General features: G+C 37.4%; 2 protein-coding genes across 5 annotated transcripts in view; one reads left to right on the top strand and one right to left on the bottom strand.

Moving 5' to 3' along the window:
- The first annotated feature begins 294 nt into the window (after positions 1-294).
- Positions 295-2,537, top strand: LOC107086908 (fatty acid-binding protein, intestinal-like). Its single transcript, XM_015378181.1, has 4 exons — positions 295-453; positions 642-814; positions 913-1,020; positions 2,096-2,537. Exons 1-4 carry the CDS (start codon positions 387-389, stop codon positions 2,144-2,146), a joined length of 399 nt encoding a protein of 132 aa, XP_015233667.1. The 5' UTR covers positions 295-386; the 3' UTR covers positions 2,147-2,537.
- A 6,735-nt stretch (positions 2,538-9,272) lies between these two features.
- The window catches only part of LOC107086924 (RNA-binding protein with multiple splicing-like), a 61,105-nt gene continuing 50,019 nt past the window's right edge, over positions 9,273-20,358 (bottom strand). For 3 of the 4 annotated variants that reach the window (XM_015378209.1, XM_015378210.1, XM_015378211.1), the window contains 2 exons: positions 12,815-12,929; positions 9,273-11,453 (listed from right to left, as the gene is read on the bottom strand). Coding sequence is in view for 2 of the 4 variants with exons in the window: in XM_015378210.1 (XP_015233696.1) it covers positions 12,893-12,929 (37 nt within the window). In the remaining 2 variants the exon portion in view is untranslated. The remainder of the gene's footprint in view (positions 11,454-12,814; positions 12,930-20,358) is intronic. The other variant, XM_015378208.1, reaches the window with a different exon arrangement.

The following is a 20,358-nucleotide window of genomic DNA, read 5'->3' as shown; positions in this document are numbered from 1 at the left end:
CAAAGAAAATCCTGAACGAGGGGCTCAGCTGAGTGGCTGCCACTGGCAGCCATACAAACAGCTCACGCTTTTGTCTCTTCCCTCCTGCAGAACAGTGTAACAGTGTTCAACTGTGCCACATTCACAGAGGGGAGGTGCCCTCTGCTCATTTATGAGCCTGTCCTCGAGGTCGCACAGCAATCGGCCTACATTTGAATGGCCGGATCAGCAGACGTATAATCAGTGAGATAAAGGACAGCATCTTCCATGCCAGCTTGATGAGGGTGAAAGCAAAGGGAGGGGGTGATAGGAAGAGGGGAAGGGACGGGTATAAATGAGAGCCAGTGGGCATTCCCCGGCCCACAGTCGTTCCCAGGGCATTGAAACCAACAGAGAAGCTTGCAGACATGGCGTTCAATGGAACTTGGAAGGTTGACCGCAATGAGAACTACGACAAGTTCATGGAGAAACTTGGTGAGTCAGACAAATCCTGCAGCACCACAGGGCAATCTAAGTTATATTACTGTACAGTTTACTCCTTAATGCTGCAACCTGTCCAAGAGTTAAAAGGATGAGATGTCCTGAAGGTTAAAGAATGTTATTCTTTCAATATCAAATTTGTATTTCAACTCACGCACTTTCCAAATCCCACCACTCTCAAGGTGTCAATGTTGTAAAACGCAAGATGGGAGAGCACGACAACCTGAAGCTCACCATTGAACAAAACGGGGACAAATTTCACATCAAAGAGTCCAGCACGTTCCGCACTAAAGAGATCGACTTCACCCTTGGCGAGCAGTTTGACTACACCATGGCCGATGGCACTGACCTCACAGTGAGTGCTGACAAGAGGCTTAAACATCAAAGAAATAGCGGGAAAGGTAGAAAAATGGGGCTTGGAATTAAACTATGTCTCTTTTTTTATCTACAAAGGGTACATGGGTACTGGAGGGTGAAACGCTGAAAGGTTCCTTTACAAGGAAAGACAACAACAAACCCCTGACCACCACGAGAGCTCTGGTGGGAGGAGAGCTTGTACAGGTCAGTGCCACTTATTCATCTAACATGTAGATCAGAGCAGGCCCAAGATAGAAGCAAACTACACTACAGGGTAGTATTTGAAGACAGAAACAGGCCCCACTAGTTCTGGATATTTTGTTTTACATTATTACAGTACATTATATAGATCTTCAAATTTCATACTTAGAGGAGTGCATGAAAGGGGTTCAAGGCGGCAATGGTTCCACTTGTAATTTTCTTTTTCTTTTTTTTTTTTTTACCATAGATTAACCTGAGAGTAATATATGCATGGTATCTGTATTTATAAATTAAGTAATTCATGGTTTTGTATTTTGTTTGTCCTTTATAGCAGTATTTCTCAGGACCAATCCTCTGGAATTACTGTTATGCACTTTTTGAGGTTTTTTTATTTTCTGCTGACAGCATGTTAAAGATATAATTCACTCATTTGACTTGTGTGTCCTTAAACGTGGAGGGCTTTGGCTGCTTAGGATCAGGGTTAAGATGTCTTTCTAGCATGTATTTTTACTGTAAATGTCTATCCCCCAAACAGAACATGTTGCCTCCCCAGCATTATCAGTTGTTCCTACCTAACAGCACTTCTAAAACTCTTTTGAATGAATAGCAGTGTTTTCCAAATACTGTATTTTAAATAATTTAAATTTAAAATTTTCATACATTCAACAGTTAAAGTAGCTTTTAAAATGAATTTTAGTTAAATATTTGGCTGTTTTCCGCTCTTTGATTTAAAGCACATCCAATCCAACTTCTTTTTCTTCACCAGGGAGTTTTCATTGGAGGATTTATTACAGTAGTTATAACCATCATATTTCCTAAATTGCCAACAACTGCTACTATGGGCAACCTTTCTACCTACTGCTGTTAGTTTACTGAGTAATGTAAATTAAAAATTTAAGGAGTTCAAGGATTTGAAGCAAATTGAGTGGTGCCCCCCAAACTGACCCATCTAATAAACTTCTGCCCTGGGCCCCTGAAAAATCTTGGAGCGGCTCTGTTATATGCAAAATGCTGCCGTTTTTTTTCGTTCAATGTCATGTTTCATGATCTCTTCTTTTTTTCAATCTCTTTTCTGCAGAGTTACAGCTATGAAGGCGTGGATGCAAAGAGGATTTTCAAGAAGCATTAACCAGGATCCTGCTGTTTATTCTTTTATTTTTATACAGCTGACATGGCATATTTGGATGTTCTTTTTATTCTCTAAATGATAGAAAACAGACACATTAAAGTGTATTCTTAATAAATGTATTTCATGTACCTAAACATGTTTTTATATATATATACATATGTATAAATGCCATTCGGGATTGATCCCTGAAATGGTGCTGTACTGCCAATATCTGAGTAAAACAATGAAAAAGTGTCGACCCCTAACTGTGAACTGGTGACCTAGTTCTCAGGATAGGTCAGGGGGTTAACCTGTCTGAATAAAGGGAGTTCAAAGAGCTGATCAATCTGCACTGTCCATTTTTAAATGATTAAAAAAATAAATGTGACATTTAAGTGAACTGAGAGGGAAACATAATTTAGAATCACATCGTAAGTTTGGAAATTCTGGCAAACTTAAAAAAGATCTACCAGTTTGGTAAGAGTCATTTTCTAAAAAGAATATTAACTAAACTTTGCATATGTCTCTTTTTAACAAACAAAAATGCACCTTTCGCTTTCTATGGAATACTCATTTTTATCAAATAAAAAAGCTTTTTTTTATTCCCCTGCTAAATAAATGGTGGGTTCTTAAAAATAGTAAGCCTCAATGCACTCTCGTGCTTTTATCTTTATTAAGATTATAAGGAGGTTCAAACAGTGGTTGATGACACAATACAATATGAGGCAGATGGGATAGGTGCCATATTGTTCACAGCCTCAAAAGACCAGAATTTTTATTCACTGTCAAATTTAAGACTTAAAACCAGTTTGCTCTCATTTTTTCTCACTTAATTATAATTTTCGCCTTATTAACACTTTGGTTTAGATCTAATTTTATACATTGCAAACACAAAGGGGTGGCCTAAACTTACATATCACAGGGTTTCCCGTGTCAGATGTGATAGGAAAATATTATTACTGAACACCAGGATAACAAAATTACATTTTTACAAACACAATCTGATTTTTTTATGCCTATATATGAGGGCGGATGGAGGAACTCATATTGCATTATTACCACCCTTCAGAGTCTGATTGGATTTGACTCACACTGTAAATAAACAAAATGACTGTGGTGTGATGTTGAACCTTCCTCTGCCGTCATGGGTTTGCCTCTGAGCGAAGGTTGCTCTTTTTTAAACCAAGGGCCTATCACATGAGGATTTAAGGAAGACATGAGGCAATGTTGTTTATTGTGTAGGCAAAACCCCCCACAAAAAGGGGTTTGTTTGCTTTTTTAGTCATGAAAAAAGAAAAATGACATGACTCAACATGCATTACTGACCACAAGAGGGCAACATAAGCTCATTTTTATATCAGACTTACAACCAAAACACTGTATATAGAGGCAAAGCTAAAACCATGTAGAGGTGACAGACTTTTGTTTTGAAAGTATTTTCTTCTCAGTTTATCAAGGGGACGTTTTAGGCTGTATAGTGATCTGATTGCAAAACACTTTATTAGATTAGATTTACTTTAAAGGAAACATTTATCTCCACTTTATGTTTTTATTTAATGGTTACATCATCAGTTCAAATGTCAAAGAGCAGAAGTTGCATCAGTAATTTAATTACCCGATTGGCTGTTGTAAATGAGAAACAGATGTAGCCTACTTAAAACCATTTTCTTTTAATGTTTAAATAATACTTTTAAAGAAAACTGGCAACCAATCATCAACATCATGAATTAACTGTGTTAGTTGAGTGTTCAGACCTCAAATAAACTTGTGTTAGCTTTTGGTATTGCAGATGTTAAAAAAGATAAGTACACATTTTAAAGGAAAGTTGCTGAAAGAAGGTCCAGGCTGTGAGTTACAGCTTTAGAAGTTTATTTTATGTGGAATTTGCCCTTTCTCAGGCTACTTTGGTTCGTTCCCCTGTCTAAAAAGCATGAGCATTAATTTAACTGATCTCTCTAAATGGCATTTAGATATCAGTCTGGAGGGTTAATTTGTGGAGCTCTTTGATAACCTGACAAACTGATCAGGTTTGTTGCAATTGTTTTTGTAACAGCAAATAAAAAAAATGAATTTAGTTTCTTATGGAGCATGCAGACGTCAAATTCTCGGATTAAATCATGTCTATAAACTGCAGGTCTGCTGCAGTGTTAAAGAAGCCCAGGTGGATTTAAAAGATTAAGTTCTCCATTGTTACTGTTTGTGTTTTTGATTTATTTTGACAATATTTCATAGATTCTTAAATGGAGGAATCTAGATTAGTTTCTTTTTCCCCCCATTGGATTTCTGATGAGAATAAAATTTTCCATCAATATTCTACTTTTTTTATATCATCTGACTACATCTGACAATTGGATTTCTAATTGAATAATCATCCCTACATCCTGCATCGATCTATCGCAGTTTCCATCCTGACTGGTACCATCTTTCATGGATGCCTGAGATAGACCAACGGGCTCAAGACGGTGGCAGGTGAACACCTCAACATTTCTTAGACTTTATTTGTCCACATATGATATAGCCCTAGCCAAAATATTTCAAATATCAAGTACAAATACCATAGTAATGGCATGATGGACCAGCTTCACACCCCTATTACCCTTTTGTTATTACAGCAATTGAATACATTCATTTAATTCCACAATAGAGTAAATTAGACTGAGGTTGTAATATCCTTAGATAACTACTAAGTGGCGCTATTAGACTCCTGATTTTCTATTTCTCAGCACCTCTGTCTGAGTATGATGTCATTCTGACTTCAGCTATCATATGACACTCACCGCACACAGAAAAATCACTGGATATCAGCCCAGATTATTAATAACATGCCTCTGTGTAATTATCAGGAATGTGCTGGAGCAGACTGAAGCAGCATGAAATCTGTGGGAAAAAGGAAAAGTCGTGGGAGACTTTAGTGTTTTGATTGCTGAAGGAACTGAGGGCACTTAGGCCCACCTCAGGGAGCTGGAAGCTTTGGACGAGAGCAGAGGAAAAGGCACACATTAGGATGTGGACTGAGGAGAAGACAAACAGGATAAGGGGTATAGATCCAGACAACAACCGTGCAATCACCTTCTTCCTCACTCATCTTCGTCTTGTTTAACACACACTGAACACTGCAAAAAACTCAAATCTAAATAAGTATTTTTTTTCTTTAAATAAGTGCTTTTTTTAAATTGAGGAGGTAAGACGCTTTGCCAGTAAAACAAGACAATTTACATTTAAAATAAGAAAAAAATTATTGCATTGTCTTATTTGAAGTGCATATTATCTAATTATCTTAATTTCAGAGTAAAAATACTCATTATATTGGCAAATAATCTTATTGACAAATTTTTACTTATTTCTAGAACGCTTTTGCAGTGAGAGACCAGAGTCGGAGGTTTAGCTGAGGCTGTTTCTAGGTAGTCACCAGCACATTTTGGCCGGTGGATGTTCAGACAGTGACTATGCAGAGACACGTGCAGGCTTTGAAAAAATGACTCACTTGTTACTTGGTGATGAGAACAACATCCAAGCCCATGGTGTCTGATGCCTCTGTAGCTTCTGTGCTTCAAATGGTAGAAGACTTTTCAGCCTCTGATCAACTTAGAAATATTGACGTTTGCAAGGAAAAACTGCTGGTTGAAGTATAAAGAAAATATCAGTAAGCTAAAGAAACAAGGTTGAAAACAAAATATAGTTTTAGACTATAGGATATATGCAGCTGAGAGCAATTCTTTGTGATTTTCATGGGACATACCAAATGAAAAGTGAATCTTATCTTTGTGTCATTTAAAGGGAATCAAAAATGATTTCTTGGAGAAAAGAAAGTAAAAATTAGGCGACTCCAAAACAGCAAAATTCTTATTAATGTCTAGTGGATGAAAAACACAGCTTGAAAAGTAGTCAGCATCCATGGTCACTAGACAAGCAGATTTATCCCAGAATGCTTTGCAAGAGCTTTCCTCATTTTGTTCTGGGGATGAGAGAGAACAAAGATGGTGCAACACCGTGCGCAGAGGCGGAGTCACGTGACCCACAGGGAGCGAAAAGTAGTGATCTGCCGAACGGTCAGTTAATAGAGTTCACTATAAAGTCCACTATATAGTCCGCGCTCTACATAGTGATTGAGGGGTAAGGGCGGACGTTCGGATTTGTTGCATTTACTCCATTACATTCATTTAAAATTACATCTATTTGGGAAAAATCTCAAGGAATAGGTTCACTGTTTAAGGATCGATTACTGCAACAGTATTTGTATTTGTAAGTTTGCCTAAAAAATACATAAGACAGCTGATCCAAAATGCTGCTGCCCATGTTCTCACTTGAACTAAGAAAATAGAGCACTTCAGCCTGGTTCTGAAGTCCTTACACTGGGTAACTCTAGCTCAGATAATAGACTTTAAAATCCTATTAGTCTATAAATCACTGAGTGGATCAGCACCTCAATGCATAACAGATTTTTCTGTCAGTGTATTAACCTCCTAGACCACTCAGGTCCTCTAGTTCCAGCCTACTCCCAGACACCCAGAAAGAACCAAAAATGGAAAAGCAGCGTTTAGTTCCTATGCTCCACCTATCTGGAACAAACTCCCAGAAGACTGTAAAGATGCTGAAACCCTGAGTTGTTTTTTAAATCAAAGTTAAAACCCATTTATTTAGAGCTACCTTTGACTAATAAACTCTTAACTGGGGTATCATTAGTTTAAGGTTTTACTTGCTTTACTGCCTGCTTTTATCAAGTTTTTATTTTTACTTGCTTTCATTCTGCTTTATTTTTCAAGCAAAGCGCTTTGAATTGTCTTTGTGCTGATTTGTGCAAATACAAGTAAACTTTGCCTTGCCTTTCATACTTTTTACTTCTACTTGAATAATATTCAATATTCAGTATTAACCACCTGGCGGTCATTTAAATGTACAGTAAACTGGAACTACAGCATGCTGTTCTAGCATATTTCAATTCCTTACTGTAAGCTTTAGGCTTAAAGCTTTGTGTTGTACAAACACATAGTTTAGGGATGTAATTTTCACCTAGCTTTATATCTATCCTCTAGAATTTAAATCAATGTATACCTTGTCTTCCCATTTACTCCTTATTTGAGTTGTTTTTATCAGATATTTTGTCATCTTTATAGATTCTTTTTCTTAGAGGACTATTGTTTTACTTTCATTTGTGTATAAAAAAAATAACAATAGAGCTACACTGACTTGAGTCCATTTTTTTGGTCTTATCTTCCTTTCTATGACAGGATGTCAGCTGGTTGTCAAATTGCCATCAAAATAGGTTACTCAGCCGAGCATTACCTAAACCTTCACGCTCACTCAGCGGATATGGCTCCCTCCCTGGTGTCATGTGTTCCTGGGGCAAGTGATGCATACACATGCAGTGAAGGACAGCGGCCAGCATGGGCAGCCTTATTGGTGACACCAGGTAGAACTAGCTGACTTCTCCAATTTAAGCTGTGTTAGCTTTTTTAGGGGGATACAGCTCAATGAATCAGTCTCTGCTCCCTGCTAACATCCATTAGCCTTAGCCGCTTATTATCACATCCTTCTGATATACATTGCACACACAAAGGAGTAAACAAAGGAGGCACGCACAAAACTTGGAGAAGCTTTGATACTCTGACTTTTTTATTGTTCTATTGGCAAACTTTTTTAAATCCCTACAGGTATCTACCTCTTTAATAAAAAAGCATAATGTATGATGGAGGCACACTGTTTATGCAGCTGTTTTAATTTCTTTGTGGTTTCCAACACGTGTTAAATGTTGTTTTCGACCAGAATGAGCAACTTAGAAGCTTTGGTTTATGATTCACAACAGAGATTAGAGATTCATGACTAGATCAAATATAGACACAGGAAGCACAAGAGATAACCCTGACAGCAATTCTGACAAACAAATGTTGTATTTTTGCTTCTCCCTAGTAGGTACATTTTCTTTGACATTCTTCAGTTGGAAGAAAGAGCATTTAAATGCAACCCAAACACTTCTTTAATGAACTCCTCATAGGGGAGTAACATGGCTCCAATGTGTTGCAAGTGAGGTTTTCATGATTGCATGCATCCAGATGAATATTTCTCCCTGCACACAAAGGACCTTTTATCCAGCACTTTTCTCCTCTATGACAACGTGTGAAAAACCTCAGATGTGGGTGAGTGTGTGCCATGTGAGAAGGTGCTATATGCTGCCTGACAGATGAGAGCGGAGACAGTATGGAGGGAAAGTAAATTGGCTTTGGCCTCCGTCTCAGGTGTAGCCAGCTCCTGGGTTCGTCAGGCTATTCTTATAGAGGGCAGGGAGAGGTCTCCAGCTCCCCTGGTAGAAAAACCACTTTATAGTTTCCCACATCTTGTTTTGATGGCCCCAATGGACTGGAGGGGGGGAGGGGGTTATCCAATGACAAGTGTGAAAGAGGAAAAATGGAAATGGCACCATGTGCAGGTGGATTTAGCAGGCTCACTTTTCTCTTACATTCATTTATATATCTGTTTATTGCTTGGTCGTAAACTGTCAAACCCAGGTGTAAACTGTTAAATTAACAGCTTTGCAAAATGTCTAAAGTGATTTTGTGAGCGATCTTTACATAGTGGTAGACAAGCATACCCATTGTTGTATTTTAGTAAGGAGATCAAGTTAAGGTGTTCAATCTTTTCAAATGTCTAACAAAAAGGAGTGGAAAAAGAGCTTTATTTGGGTTTTATTTATGCAATCTTGGCAAACGATGTTTGAAAATATTTAAAGGTATAGTGGAGGATTTTTGCAATTTTTTTTAAAAGACCCACACTCTCCAATTAAAGAAAAAAGCACATGCACAACCCTGTACCTGCTCCCGAGAGGGAACACCTATTAAATGCATGTGAGAGCATGCACAAGCCAATTTCTCCACGTGCACGCTCGGTTTAAAAGTTGCAGTTTGCATTACTCATACAAGCTTACTTTCCAAAAGATTTGCAATTTTTCCACCATGTCAGACTCACCGCCGGTAAGAGAAAATGGGGACGAGCAGGTAGGACGGCCTTACGGAAACAAATCACCAGATTGATTGACAGTTAGGAGGACCACTTATTTAGATGATCCACCCAGAAAAAGAACATCCTCCACTATACCTTTAAATCTACTTTATGCTGTTCCTGATTTTTTATTTTTTTATTCACCATATGAACAAATGAATACATGTTGTGACAGACAAATACCGGTCATAACAGCAGTTTCAATGTCAATCTTTAATGGCAGATGGACCAAAATGTCTTCATTTAATATGTTCATAAAAACAGCTCTATCACCTTTTTTTTGTTTTGTTTCAAACCAACAAACATCTGCAACCCACTGAGGTCAATTTCCTCCTCACAGCGGCTAAAGTACATAAATATCAACAGCACTTGTAGGTATTAAGGAAAAAAGAACAAACACATGCCTGTGAACATGCACAACACACAGTTACACACCGAAACCAAGCAAAGGAATATCTTTCATTAACAAACAGAATGACCGTCTCATTAACTTCCAGGAATTTCTGTACCATAAGGCTGGAAAAAACATGAAAAGATCGATTTGTTCTCCGACTTTCACAGTGAATTATAGCAGTATTCACATATCAAACACAGACTGTTCCGATTGGACAGTCACAAACCCAATGAAGCTCTAGAAAAATGATCAAATGATTATACAGATAAACTTACAGTAATACTTACAGTTAATTATACAATAATCTTCTATGATCTTTGGAAAGAAAAAAAAACACACTCACACTTTTTTTTATATAAATACTTGTTCTAATAAATTTGGCTCCACACTTCGTTTAGAATTATAAAAAAAAAAGAAAAAAACCCTCTTCATCTATTCAGGTGATACGGTCCACCTTAATATGACGCATGTTATTATTCAACATGAAGAAACACTGACAAATGTACAGGATTCAACTAGCCAAAGAAGGTTTTACACACCTGGAGTAAAGAGTATTCAGATATTGTTAATTTCTTACAGCATTTTCTGTGGTTTCCTTTATCGCCACATCAGTATGATATGTGACTTTATCTGCAAAGTACAAGAATTGATTACAAGCGTTAAGAGTTTTGCACAAATGGGACAAAGTTGATTATTTTGCCATTAAAAAGGTTACACAAACATGATCAGTCCATGATATGTTGCACAGCGGATGTTATTGCAAAAAGACATCAAATCAGGAATTATTCTTGTTTTTTTTTTCCACCTCCATCATTAATATGCAAATTAAAACTTGCCAAAAGCAAGTCCAATCAAACCAGCTTCCTTAAAATAGACAAAAGAGACAAAATGCTTCAAGTGGAAAAATTCTTTCAGAAGCTAAAAGACTCTTTGGAGTGACACCAACAGGGATATGCAGCAAAAAAAAATAAATAATTATGTCGTACTTCATAAGAAAATCAGACCAAGGACTACAAAGCAGTCAGAAATTGAATTCTAAAATGCGCACCAGTGTAAAAAAAAGCCTTTGGTCTTTTGTTTCTCTGTACTTTGCTATTGTCCTCTTGCTACAAAATAAAGAAGATTTCTAATAATAGTGGAGTTGAGTTTTGCCACTCGCTGTCATCTCTGGGGTCACTTTTTACTTTCACCAGCGATGGCTTTAATCCTGTTGATGCCTCTTCTTGCACATTATGACAGCATACAGGGTGAAAAGGGACCGCTGATTTAGCTCAGCACTATAAAAAATAAAAAGCAAAGAGAAATCCACTTTGTGTAGAAAAGACAAGTTAAACCGATGACTGCTTTGGTATGGAAGGGCGACTTGTTATTTTACAAATGGCACGAAAACATAAAAGAGGCAAACAAATTGAAATAAAAAGGTAGGAGAATTTCTCATACACAACATGAACCGATCGAAACATTTCAACGTTGTCTTGATTACAAAAATACCTTTTTGTTTTTCTTTAAAATATCTAAAAATGTACAGCATTGTTGAATCTTTTATTTATTTTTGATTTTTTTTTTTTTGCAAATTCATGCTTCAACATGTATTTATTATAATAACATTGATATGAATGATATACAGAATATTAATAATTCTAGTATTATAACATTACTCGTTTGCACTTTAGCCACACTTCCACAACTCTCCTGCGTTGGTCTTTCGGTACGTTTGCCTGCGCAGGAAGCATCGGTAAACACAGGGCGTTTCCACCATACGTCTCAGAGGAGGAGTAGCAGAAGTGCTGCCTGCAAAGCTCGAGTATGTAACAGTATAAAAAAACAAAAAACAAAGAGAGTAGCAAAGACTTCGGGAAGGAGGGGGAGTCGGGAGTGGGGCTTGATGTGCGATGGAGGCTGGGGTCTAGTATGTCCTGAAGCCCATAAGGCTGCTGCTGCCTAAGAGAGGAAAGACAGAAAAAAAAGGATAAGACTGTCATGGATTCTGCATATTGCAGCTTAAACACTAATGAAAACACAAGGGGATCATGCAGAGCTGGATCACATAGTTTCTCAAGAAGCCATAAAATCATACACAGAAGCAGACACTGTAATAAAGAGACATGGCCTGAAGTCTTGTCTTGGATTTTCCCCTTAATTTCTAATAAATTCTGTGGAAGACAGAACCAAGTTTCATCTGAAAAACACAGAGTAAAAAGACTGAAGCGTCCCTTTAAACTGTACGGTTTTACAGCTTCCTGGAGAAGTGTTCCCACCTCAGATAGTAAACTTTATACAAATTAAAAAGCTTGCTGATCCAAATTTCAAAATAGCTTAAGCTCAGTCAGACTGGATGTGGAGCATCAATGAGTCACGACACCATCTCCCAATAATGAGGTTTGGGTGTAAATCATTCCATCATTGATTTGGCTGTACATTTTCGGGTCGTTCTGCTGTTAATCTCAGCACATCTTGAGTCTTTTAACGCTTTTAACAGACATTTAATAGAATAGTCCTGTGTTTGCCTTCATCTATTTATGAAGGGGAGTGGCAGCCTAGTGGTTAGGGCATAGAGATTGGAGTTCGAGCCACAGTGCCGCTCCCTGAGCAAAAGACCCTTAACCCCGAACACTGCGCCCCACAATGGAAGCCCACTGCTCCCCAAGGGGATGGGTTAAATGCAGAGGTAAATTTCTCTAATGTGAGATCAATAAAGATAAATTATTATTATCTTTCACCTATTTTGATGTCACTGCTAAAAATCAGACTCAGCATAAAAATGCCAAACATACAAATACCCACCACGCGTCACAAATATTCTATAACTGTAAAACAAAAGTTAACTTTTAATGAAATCTTGTAAAACCATAATCTACATATTAAGACTGACTCACAGACAACTAGACTCCATTTACTAATGACATCTGAAGGTATCTGAAAGCATTGGGGTGCATTAAGGAACTTAGTAAATTAGGGAGAGACCTTTTATATAAGATCATTTACAGAGGGTATACTTATTTCTAACTGTAATGCATCTAGTCTGACTATATTCATTTCTTTTCTCTTGACTAAAACAAGCTCAAACCAGTTCAGATGGAAGCTGACAGTGTTAAAAATATCTGCTGGTTATCTTGGAGCCAGAAGATGTATGAGGTGTGACACTTTTTATCTTTTTACACGAAAACAATGTTACATATTCGGACAGCGCAGATGTAAACTGCTTTGTTGGATGTTTTTTTGTGGCTAGGTGAGATCTACACCTAAGCACCTAACTGTCCTCTCCTGTTGAAATCAGTGGAGGAAAAAAAACAAAAACTCACCGACGGTACGCTGCTGCAGGATCTGGAATCAGGTCAGCCCTTCTAATTTCTAATAGAAGAGGCAAACAGCAACGCCCGTCACAGCCGGCCACGGCCACCATCACACATCAGGAACCTTAGGAGTGAAGAAAACACATGAGGACCTTTTAGTTACCTTTGCACACCTTAAATATGCTCAGAAACGCATAGTGGAATCTGGTTTTAGCATGCGTTAATTAAGCAATTTAAAAGTATAGTGGAGAATGTTCATTTTGCAGGTGGATCATCTAAATAAGTGGTCCTCCTAATTGTCAATCATTCTGGAGATATTTTTACATAAGTCCGTCCTACATGGTCGTCCAAACTTTCACTTACTGGTGGCGAGTCTGACAGAGTGAAAAACTGCAAATGTTCTTCAGCACAGTAAGCTTGTATGAGCGACTCAAACAGCAACTTTTAAACAGAGCTTGCACAAGGAGAAATGGGCTCGTGCACGCTCTCGTACGCATTTGATGGGCAATCCCTCCGGGGAACCGCACAGAGTTGTGCATGTGCATTTTTTTTTCAAAAATTCGTGAAAATACTCCATTTTTATTTTTAAGGGTCTACCTTCCTTTATTCTTTCCTTTATTCTTTACAAGCCATGTCAGATGTTTACTCAGGTTGCAAATAATTAGCCGCGTTTCCATTAACCATCAATTGTGTAAACGGTAATTAAGAAAATGAGTTAGCTAAACGGCAATATAGCTATTTTTAAAAAAAAAAAAAACTCCATGTTTTTCAGTAGAAATATTTTGCATCGAAATTATCGTATTTTGCAAAACTTCAACGGAAACACTTTGTGCATCACGCAAATCATGTGTTTTGCAACTGGACCTTACTACCTTGTAAAAAGAAGAAAAATAAGACTGGAAGAAGTATCTTTTATCTACATTTAGTCTGTGACGATGATCAAAAGAGCCATGGCTAAAATATGGTTATATCTCATAGAAATGTTAACATCCACTGCTACTGGGTTGTTTTTAAGATTTATTGCGTGAACAAAAGTATTCATGTACAATTTTAAATGTATTTGCAATATAAAATGGAAATACTGCAATGGCAAACATTAGCATTTTCGAAATTAGCATAGTGACATTAGTTAGTGAGGGAGACTTTCAGCAAATAGCAGGTTTAACTAGGTTTTACTTTGTCTTTTTTTAATAAAAAAAAAAAAAGTATATATATATATATTATTTAAAAAAAAACACGCTGTTGCCTACAGCAGTGGCCAAAATTGGTATTTGTCATAGCAAAATCAATGTCAGTTGGTCAGAAAATTCACATCTGTAATTTTAGTGGAGCTGCATTACAGGAAATACTAAACCTGCTTCTTTGTTCCTACATTTAACAGATTGTGTCAGTTATAAAATTGCTTCTAACTTAATTGTAAAAAAAAAAAAAAAAAATTAAATTAAAAGCGACTAAATGCACCACAATGTCTGTTTTACGTGGATGTCTTTTGCTGGAAAGGTTATTACTCATTGGACAAAGGGGATTTTTTGTGTGTTTGTGTTTAAGCCTGAGGTTGTGCAATATCCTGGATATACTCAACTGTTTTCCAAGAAAATGAAATCTATCTGATTGGTGAGTTGCTGTTAACTTGTAGCATCGTTGCTCCTTCCTTTTGTTTCCCTATAAATCTTTCAAGCCCAAACCTAACATTTGCCACACAGGATGTCTTAAGTACTTATGTCAAGCTTCTCCTAAACAATCTGTGCTTTCCCCGACCAGCAGAACATTAAAAAAAGGTCAGACAACCAAGTCACCCTCACCAGATGTACTGCTAAAAATAGAGGTCTCTCTGAGACTGCAGAAGAATTTCGGGTGACTCCTTAGAACAATAAACAACTACAGAACCATTCATGACCTTTTGAGAAAGAAAGAGGCTGACTGATACTGAGAGAAAGCAGACTTCGAAAGTTCTTCCTGAGAACAATGTTTTCTGTTTTAAGAGAGTAAGTATGCTTGGACTAACTGATGTCCCATTGTGCGTTCAATCGGGGATGAGGGAATCGATGCGTTACACAGCCGCTTGGCTAACCTGATGCGACGCATGCTTTCACATCACCCTATTTGTTCAGGCTGAGCCGCCAAGGTTAAAGATTGAGTTGATCATTGAACACGTCTGCACAGATTAGGGACAGGTTTAGTAAATCTCAGGCTTAATATGTTACATCCAATAACTTGGCCCTGATTTATAATGTTAGATAGGTAAACAAGCATTGTTTGAGACGAGGTGGAGGGGGAGACTGGGTTTCTCCTCAATGCACGGGCTGTTTCCGTACATATTCTCATGTAACAAATGTCCTCATTTGTTATCAACGGTATTTGATTGTGTGCTGTGAACAAAATGAATAGAAGCCTGGATAAATCATTTAAGCATGAAATTCCAACAAGTAACTGATTTCAACCATGATATTGGAAACAATTGTTTGGATTATTTTGTTAAAAATAGCACACTCTTGGATTTATGTGAACAAAAAAACAAAAGCATTCAAGTTTCTTCATTTCAAGTGTTGGCAGTTTGATCAGTTGGGTAAATCAGAAATATGTGAACACAAAGCTACAGCTGAAGATTTCCAGAGCTGCCTTTGAGGGAGCGAGGGGAAAAAAAAGGCCAAGGTAGAGATGTTTGGCTCTAATGTAAGAAAAGATGTTTATTGAGAACAAACACAGAATTTAAGCACTGACAACTTACGTCATCTGTTAACTGTGGTGCAGAGAGGTTGATGTTCTATGCCTGCTTTGCACCTCAACAATTTATAGCCATTAGGTGGAACATGGACTCCTCTGAAAAGGTGTGCTAGACTCAAATGTGCAACTCTACAATTATAGCTTAAACTTTAAAAATGTACTTTAACTTTATCTAACTGACATTTATCTGACATCATGCAAGACTGCTTTAATACGTCACGAATCTCCTTTTATTAAACTGTTTACAATCAGGGTAAGTACAGAAAGGGTACTTAGAGTTTACTTGAGGCTAGAAAGGTTTATGCCACACATTTGTCCCAGAAACTGTACATATGTGAATTAAGTAGGGATGCATGATATTGGGATTTTGGCCGATATCCGATATGCCGATATTTTAAATTTAAAACTCATGTAGCCGATAACCGATACCGATGTTAAAGCTGGACAAAAATAAGTAGTCATTGAAAATAGCAGTTTTGTTATCCATTTCTAACACTTATCCATTTCTAACAAAATAATATACTCAAATATATTTTCATATGCTGATATCAAATAGATTTTTAAAAACGCGGTATCGATCTATTTTACTTTCAAAATCTCGTGAAATTTCATCGTTCTGTTACAAACTCTCGTGATGCTTTGCAAATTCTTGTGAGATTTTGTTAGTAAAATAGATAGATACCGCGTCAATATATCAACATATAAAAATATGGCAAAATTTCGTGAAATTTCGGGGGATTTCGTAGCATAACGATGACATATAGCAATATTTCATTAGTAAAAGAGATTGATATGGTGTTTTTAAATGGCAATATATCAGCATATGAAGATATTGTGATATTTTAATGTATCAATATTTTTTCTGTCGTCTTTAGAAGTTTTTAAGTCTGTAAAAAAGAAGTTTTTGAGGAAGAAGAAGAAATAGTATTTTTTTTTTTAGACTTTAGAAGCTCAGAAGCTGATCAAATATCGGGTTAAATATCGGTGGGGTGGCCGATGTCCGATATTCAGTTTTAAGGCCGATACAGGCCGATACCGATAGGGGGGCGATTATATTGTGCATCCCTAGAATTAAGGTTGGTTCCTTATGGTTTATAAGGCTTTTTTCAAAACTGTCTGTGTTATATAAAAACATGTTATCCTTTGTTTTTGCTTTTTTCTTTCTAGTGCAGGTTGTAAAAGCAACTGGAGCTTGAAAACTACACCCGACAATGTCTGTGTTGTGCAAACCAACTGGGCACAAATTCTAGCCAGAACATCAAGAACTCTGAGATGATCCCTCCTGCTTCAAATGGCCCGCCCAAATGCTGGTGTTAAGCCTAGAACACAACGAATCAGATTTTGCGTCCGACAGAAAATTGGGTCACAAGAGGTTGTGGCGTTAAGCGCTCATTGAGAGTCAATGGGGATGATTAAACCCGACATATTTTCTGTAGGGGGCAATTTATCACTCTCCCCTCTTTAAGAAAAAATTGAAAGAAAAAAAAACTTTGGCAAACATTGCATGAAGTTCTCTAAATCATCCAGTACTTATATAAACCATCAAACAGCCTTTATTGCTGCATTTTCCTTATATTTAAATGCAGTTGCCATTATATTTTTAAAATAGATCTATTAATATCCTCTATTTGTTCTGGTTTGAAATCCAGCAACAGTCTGGTCATGAAGTGTGCTTTCTAGCCACACTGGTTGTTTTATTCTTAAGTAATTTTTCATAATATGTCCCAGTCAAATTTGGGACAGTGTTTCAACTCATGGGGAATAAAGAAGAAGTCAAAAAATCTGCACAGTTCAGGATCTGCTCACCCTGCATAGTCAGAGCCTCTCTATACACAGTCAGTGTGACATGGAACATTTGTAAACAACCGATGTAAGCAGGGCTTTAAGATGTTTACTGTCTTATAACACTGACTTCTCTGGTAATAAAATCCTTTGAGAAACTGGAGCTGCACTCCAACATGCACCACCTCCACAATTGCACACCAGGACCTCACTTTAAACCCTGGCAGAGATTTGAATTACTGCGGCAATTAAAGAACAGCAGCCTTTTACCGGAGCTGATGGTCATCTTGGTCTCTCCTGTATTTGTTCATCACTGTGTGGTTTTGATCTTCCAGAAAACAGGAGAGGATCATCGGGAAATGATTCAGGAGTGGTTTAAGTTTAAGGTCAGAATTTAGGCAGCTAACATCTCTGTAGATCCCACACACCCTGGACTAAAGCTGTGTAAACTTTTACCTTTATGGCTTGCAGACACCCAAAGAGATGGTTTCTAATCAAAGAGCCCAGATACAGAACATGTATATTTGCATCAATCCAACCATGAATTTCCTTTATTGCAAACAAGATTTCAAATATTACTTCTCTGATTATATAAAAAAAATTTTTTATTTATACTTATATTTTGAATTCAAAGTGGAATTCAAAGTTTTGTGTGCATAAACTTAGTGATTAAATCTGATTTTGATTCGGAAAGGTGATAGAAAAATGTTTTTTTATCCTCTCTTGTTTTTACCCTATACCTGACAATACTGAAAACAGTTTCATATTTCTTAACAGCTTTCAAAACTGGGCATAAAGGGGATTTTGTATCAAGTGGAAAGTAAGGCTTTTAGACACACTCAAATGGTCCGTTTACAATTCAAGCAATGCTGCGAGGCAAACAGAAACGACCGCTATCTTATCTGAGGAAAAACCTTCAGTCCTGAGCTGTGTTTACTTCCCAGCAATAGCTGCTGGGGGGGCGGGTGGTGAATGCAGCTGCCGACATGCAGCTCCTGAGGTCTGATGCAGCTACAGTGTTATGCTTCTGTGTGTTTGTGTGTCTGTGTGTCAGCAGGGGGATGGAGGAATAAAATCCCACTTCCTTATTAGAAAGGGCCCCAGCTGGCCCAAAGCTCTCCTTCAATTGGCGTTACACCAACATCGCACAGGAACCACTGGTTTTGTCAGGCTATTGGCCAAAAACCTCCTCAGGGCAGGCAGCCAGACAACACGCACACACACGTATGGTCTCTCACAGGGTCACACACAAGCCCGCATGATAGGGGTTCACACCCACCTCACTCCCTCCCAGCATGTCCTGTCAGATGGAAAATCCGGATTACCTTTCCCTGCAGTTCACTACACATTAACGTCCACTATTAGGTTGTCTTTGGAGCGAGCTCTTTTCCTGAGCATGAATGTCAAATGCAATTTGGCTCCATACGGTTTCAGAGGAATGACAAAGCTCCGCGTATTAGAACACAAAGCTAAAAGTTTAATCTACTTCAAAATGTCAGTAGCTTTCTGTTTGAGGATGAGGAGGCAGTAAAAGTACTTCTCCAAAAGATGCTTCCCTCCAAAGTCCTGGTGATTAGGACAGCTTACGGTTAAAGAATCCTGCACACCAGGATGTTTCCAGCTGCCTGTTTTCGCTGTCTGTGACCAGTTAGTCAGATGCCAAGACACCTGCTGACCCAAAACAAACCTCCTCATACTGCTGACTTCTACACAGGATTCACCTCCCACTTCAAAAACACACACATTGAACGTTTGTAATAAATTACAGGCTTTTGCTTTTCCAAGACGTCTCCCACATAAAACACAGTAGTTCACAAACAATACACTGCCTTGCATACGTCTTTACAACAATTAAATTTGTAATTATCTTTAATTGAGGGGAGTGTTAGCCTAGTGATTACACTGGAAAAAAGATCTAGAAATAACGAAACATTTCTTAAGTTAAGTGTATTTATCCTTAATTTGAGTAGGTAAATTAGATAGTTTGCCAATGGTTTGAATACAGTATTTTTACTCTGATATTTAGATAATATGCACTTGAAATAAAATACTGAAATAGTTTTTTTTCCTATTTTAAATGTAAATTGTCTCGTTCCATTGGCAAAATGTATCTTTTACCTCCTCAATCCAAATGCACTTTTTTCAAGAAAAAAACAACTGATCTAGAATTCAATTTTTTTCCAGAGAAAAACAGCAGTGCACCAGTTTTCTGAGAAGGTTGCAAGTACCCATTTGTTTAGGATTGCCTTCGACTGTTCTAGTTAAATAGTTCAACTGAAACATCATTAGTTCAACTTTCTTATTTTCTTTAGTTCAACAGTTTTTAACATTATTTTTTGTTTCTGCATTTTTTATTTTATTTATTTATTTTTTCCTACTTGCTTTGATTCTTTTTTATTTTCCTATATTTTAATCATGTAAAGCACTTTGCATTATCTATGTACTAAATTGCGCTATACAAATAAATTTGACCTGCCTTGCCTTGCCTTGCCTTGCCCGGTTCAATCCGCACAGCCTCCACTCTGGGTACCTCAGCAAAACCCTTAACTTCACACTGCTCCCAGGACGCTGCACAAAGGCAGCCCACTGCTCCCCAAGGAGATGGGTTAAATGCAGAGGTAGATATTAGATATTATTATTGTTTACTATTGCGGCTTTAAGTCATAAAGTAGTTTATATTGGTGTAGGAAAAAAAATAGTTTATAAATATTTTAGCAAGTTTTTATAAAACAGTTTTTATATACAGAATAGTCTGCCCAAAACTGTAACACGGTGGTGGCAGCATCATGCTACATACATGATATCTAGGGCAGGGGTTTGCAACCTTTACAATCCAAATAGCCATTTTTTTTTACAGCTCATAGAACTTGTTTAGAGCCACAATCATTATGCGACCTTTTTAACAGAGAAAAAACGTATATACAATAAGTATCTACCAAAGAATTTGGCCTTTTACAAATGATTCATCGTGCCGTTTTAAATTAAGGGATTCAAATTAAAGAAAAAAGAGAATGCATTTTTTTATGTTTTGCTGAAATTTTTGGAAC

The sequence above is a fragment of the Cyprinodon variegatus genome, unplaced genomic scaffold (genome assembly GCF_000732505.1).
Source record: "Cyprinodon variegatus isolate N-32 unplaced genomic scaffold, C_variegatus-1.0 Scaffold166, whole genome shotgun sequence".
Taxonomy (NCBI): Eukaryota; Metazoa; Chordata; class Actinopteri; order Cyprinodontiformes; family Cyprinodontidae; genus Cyprinodon; species Cyprinodon variegatus.
This window is presented reverse-complemented; position numbering and strand designations above follow the sequence as displayed.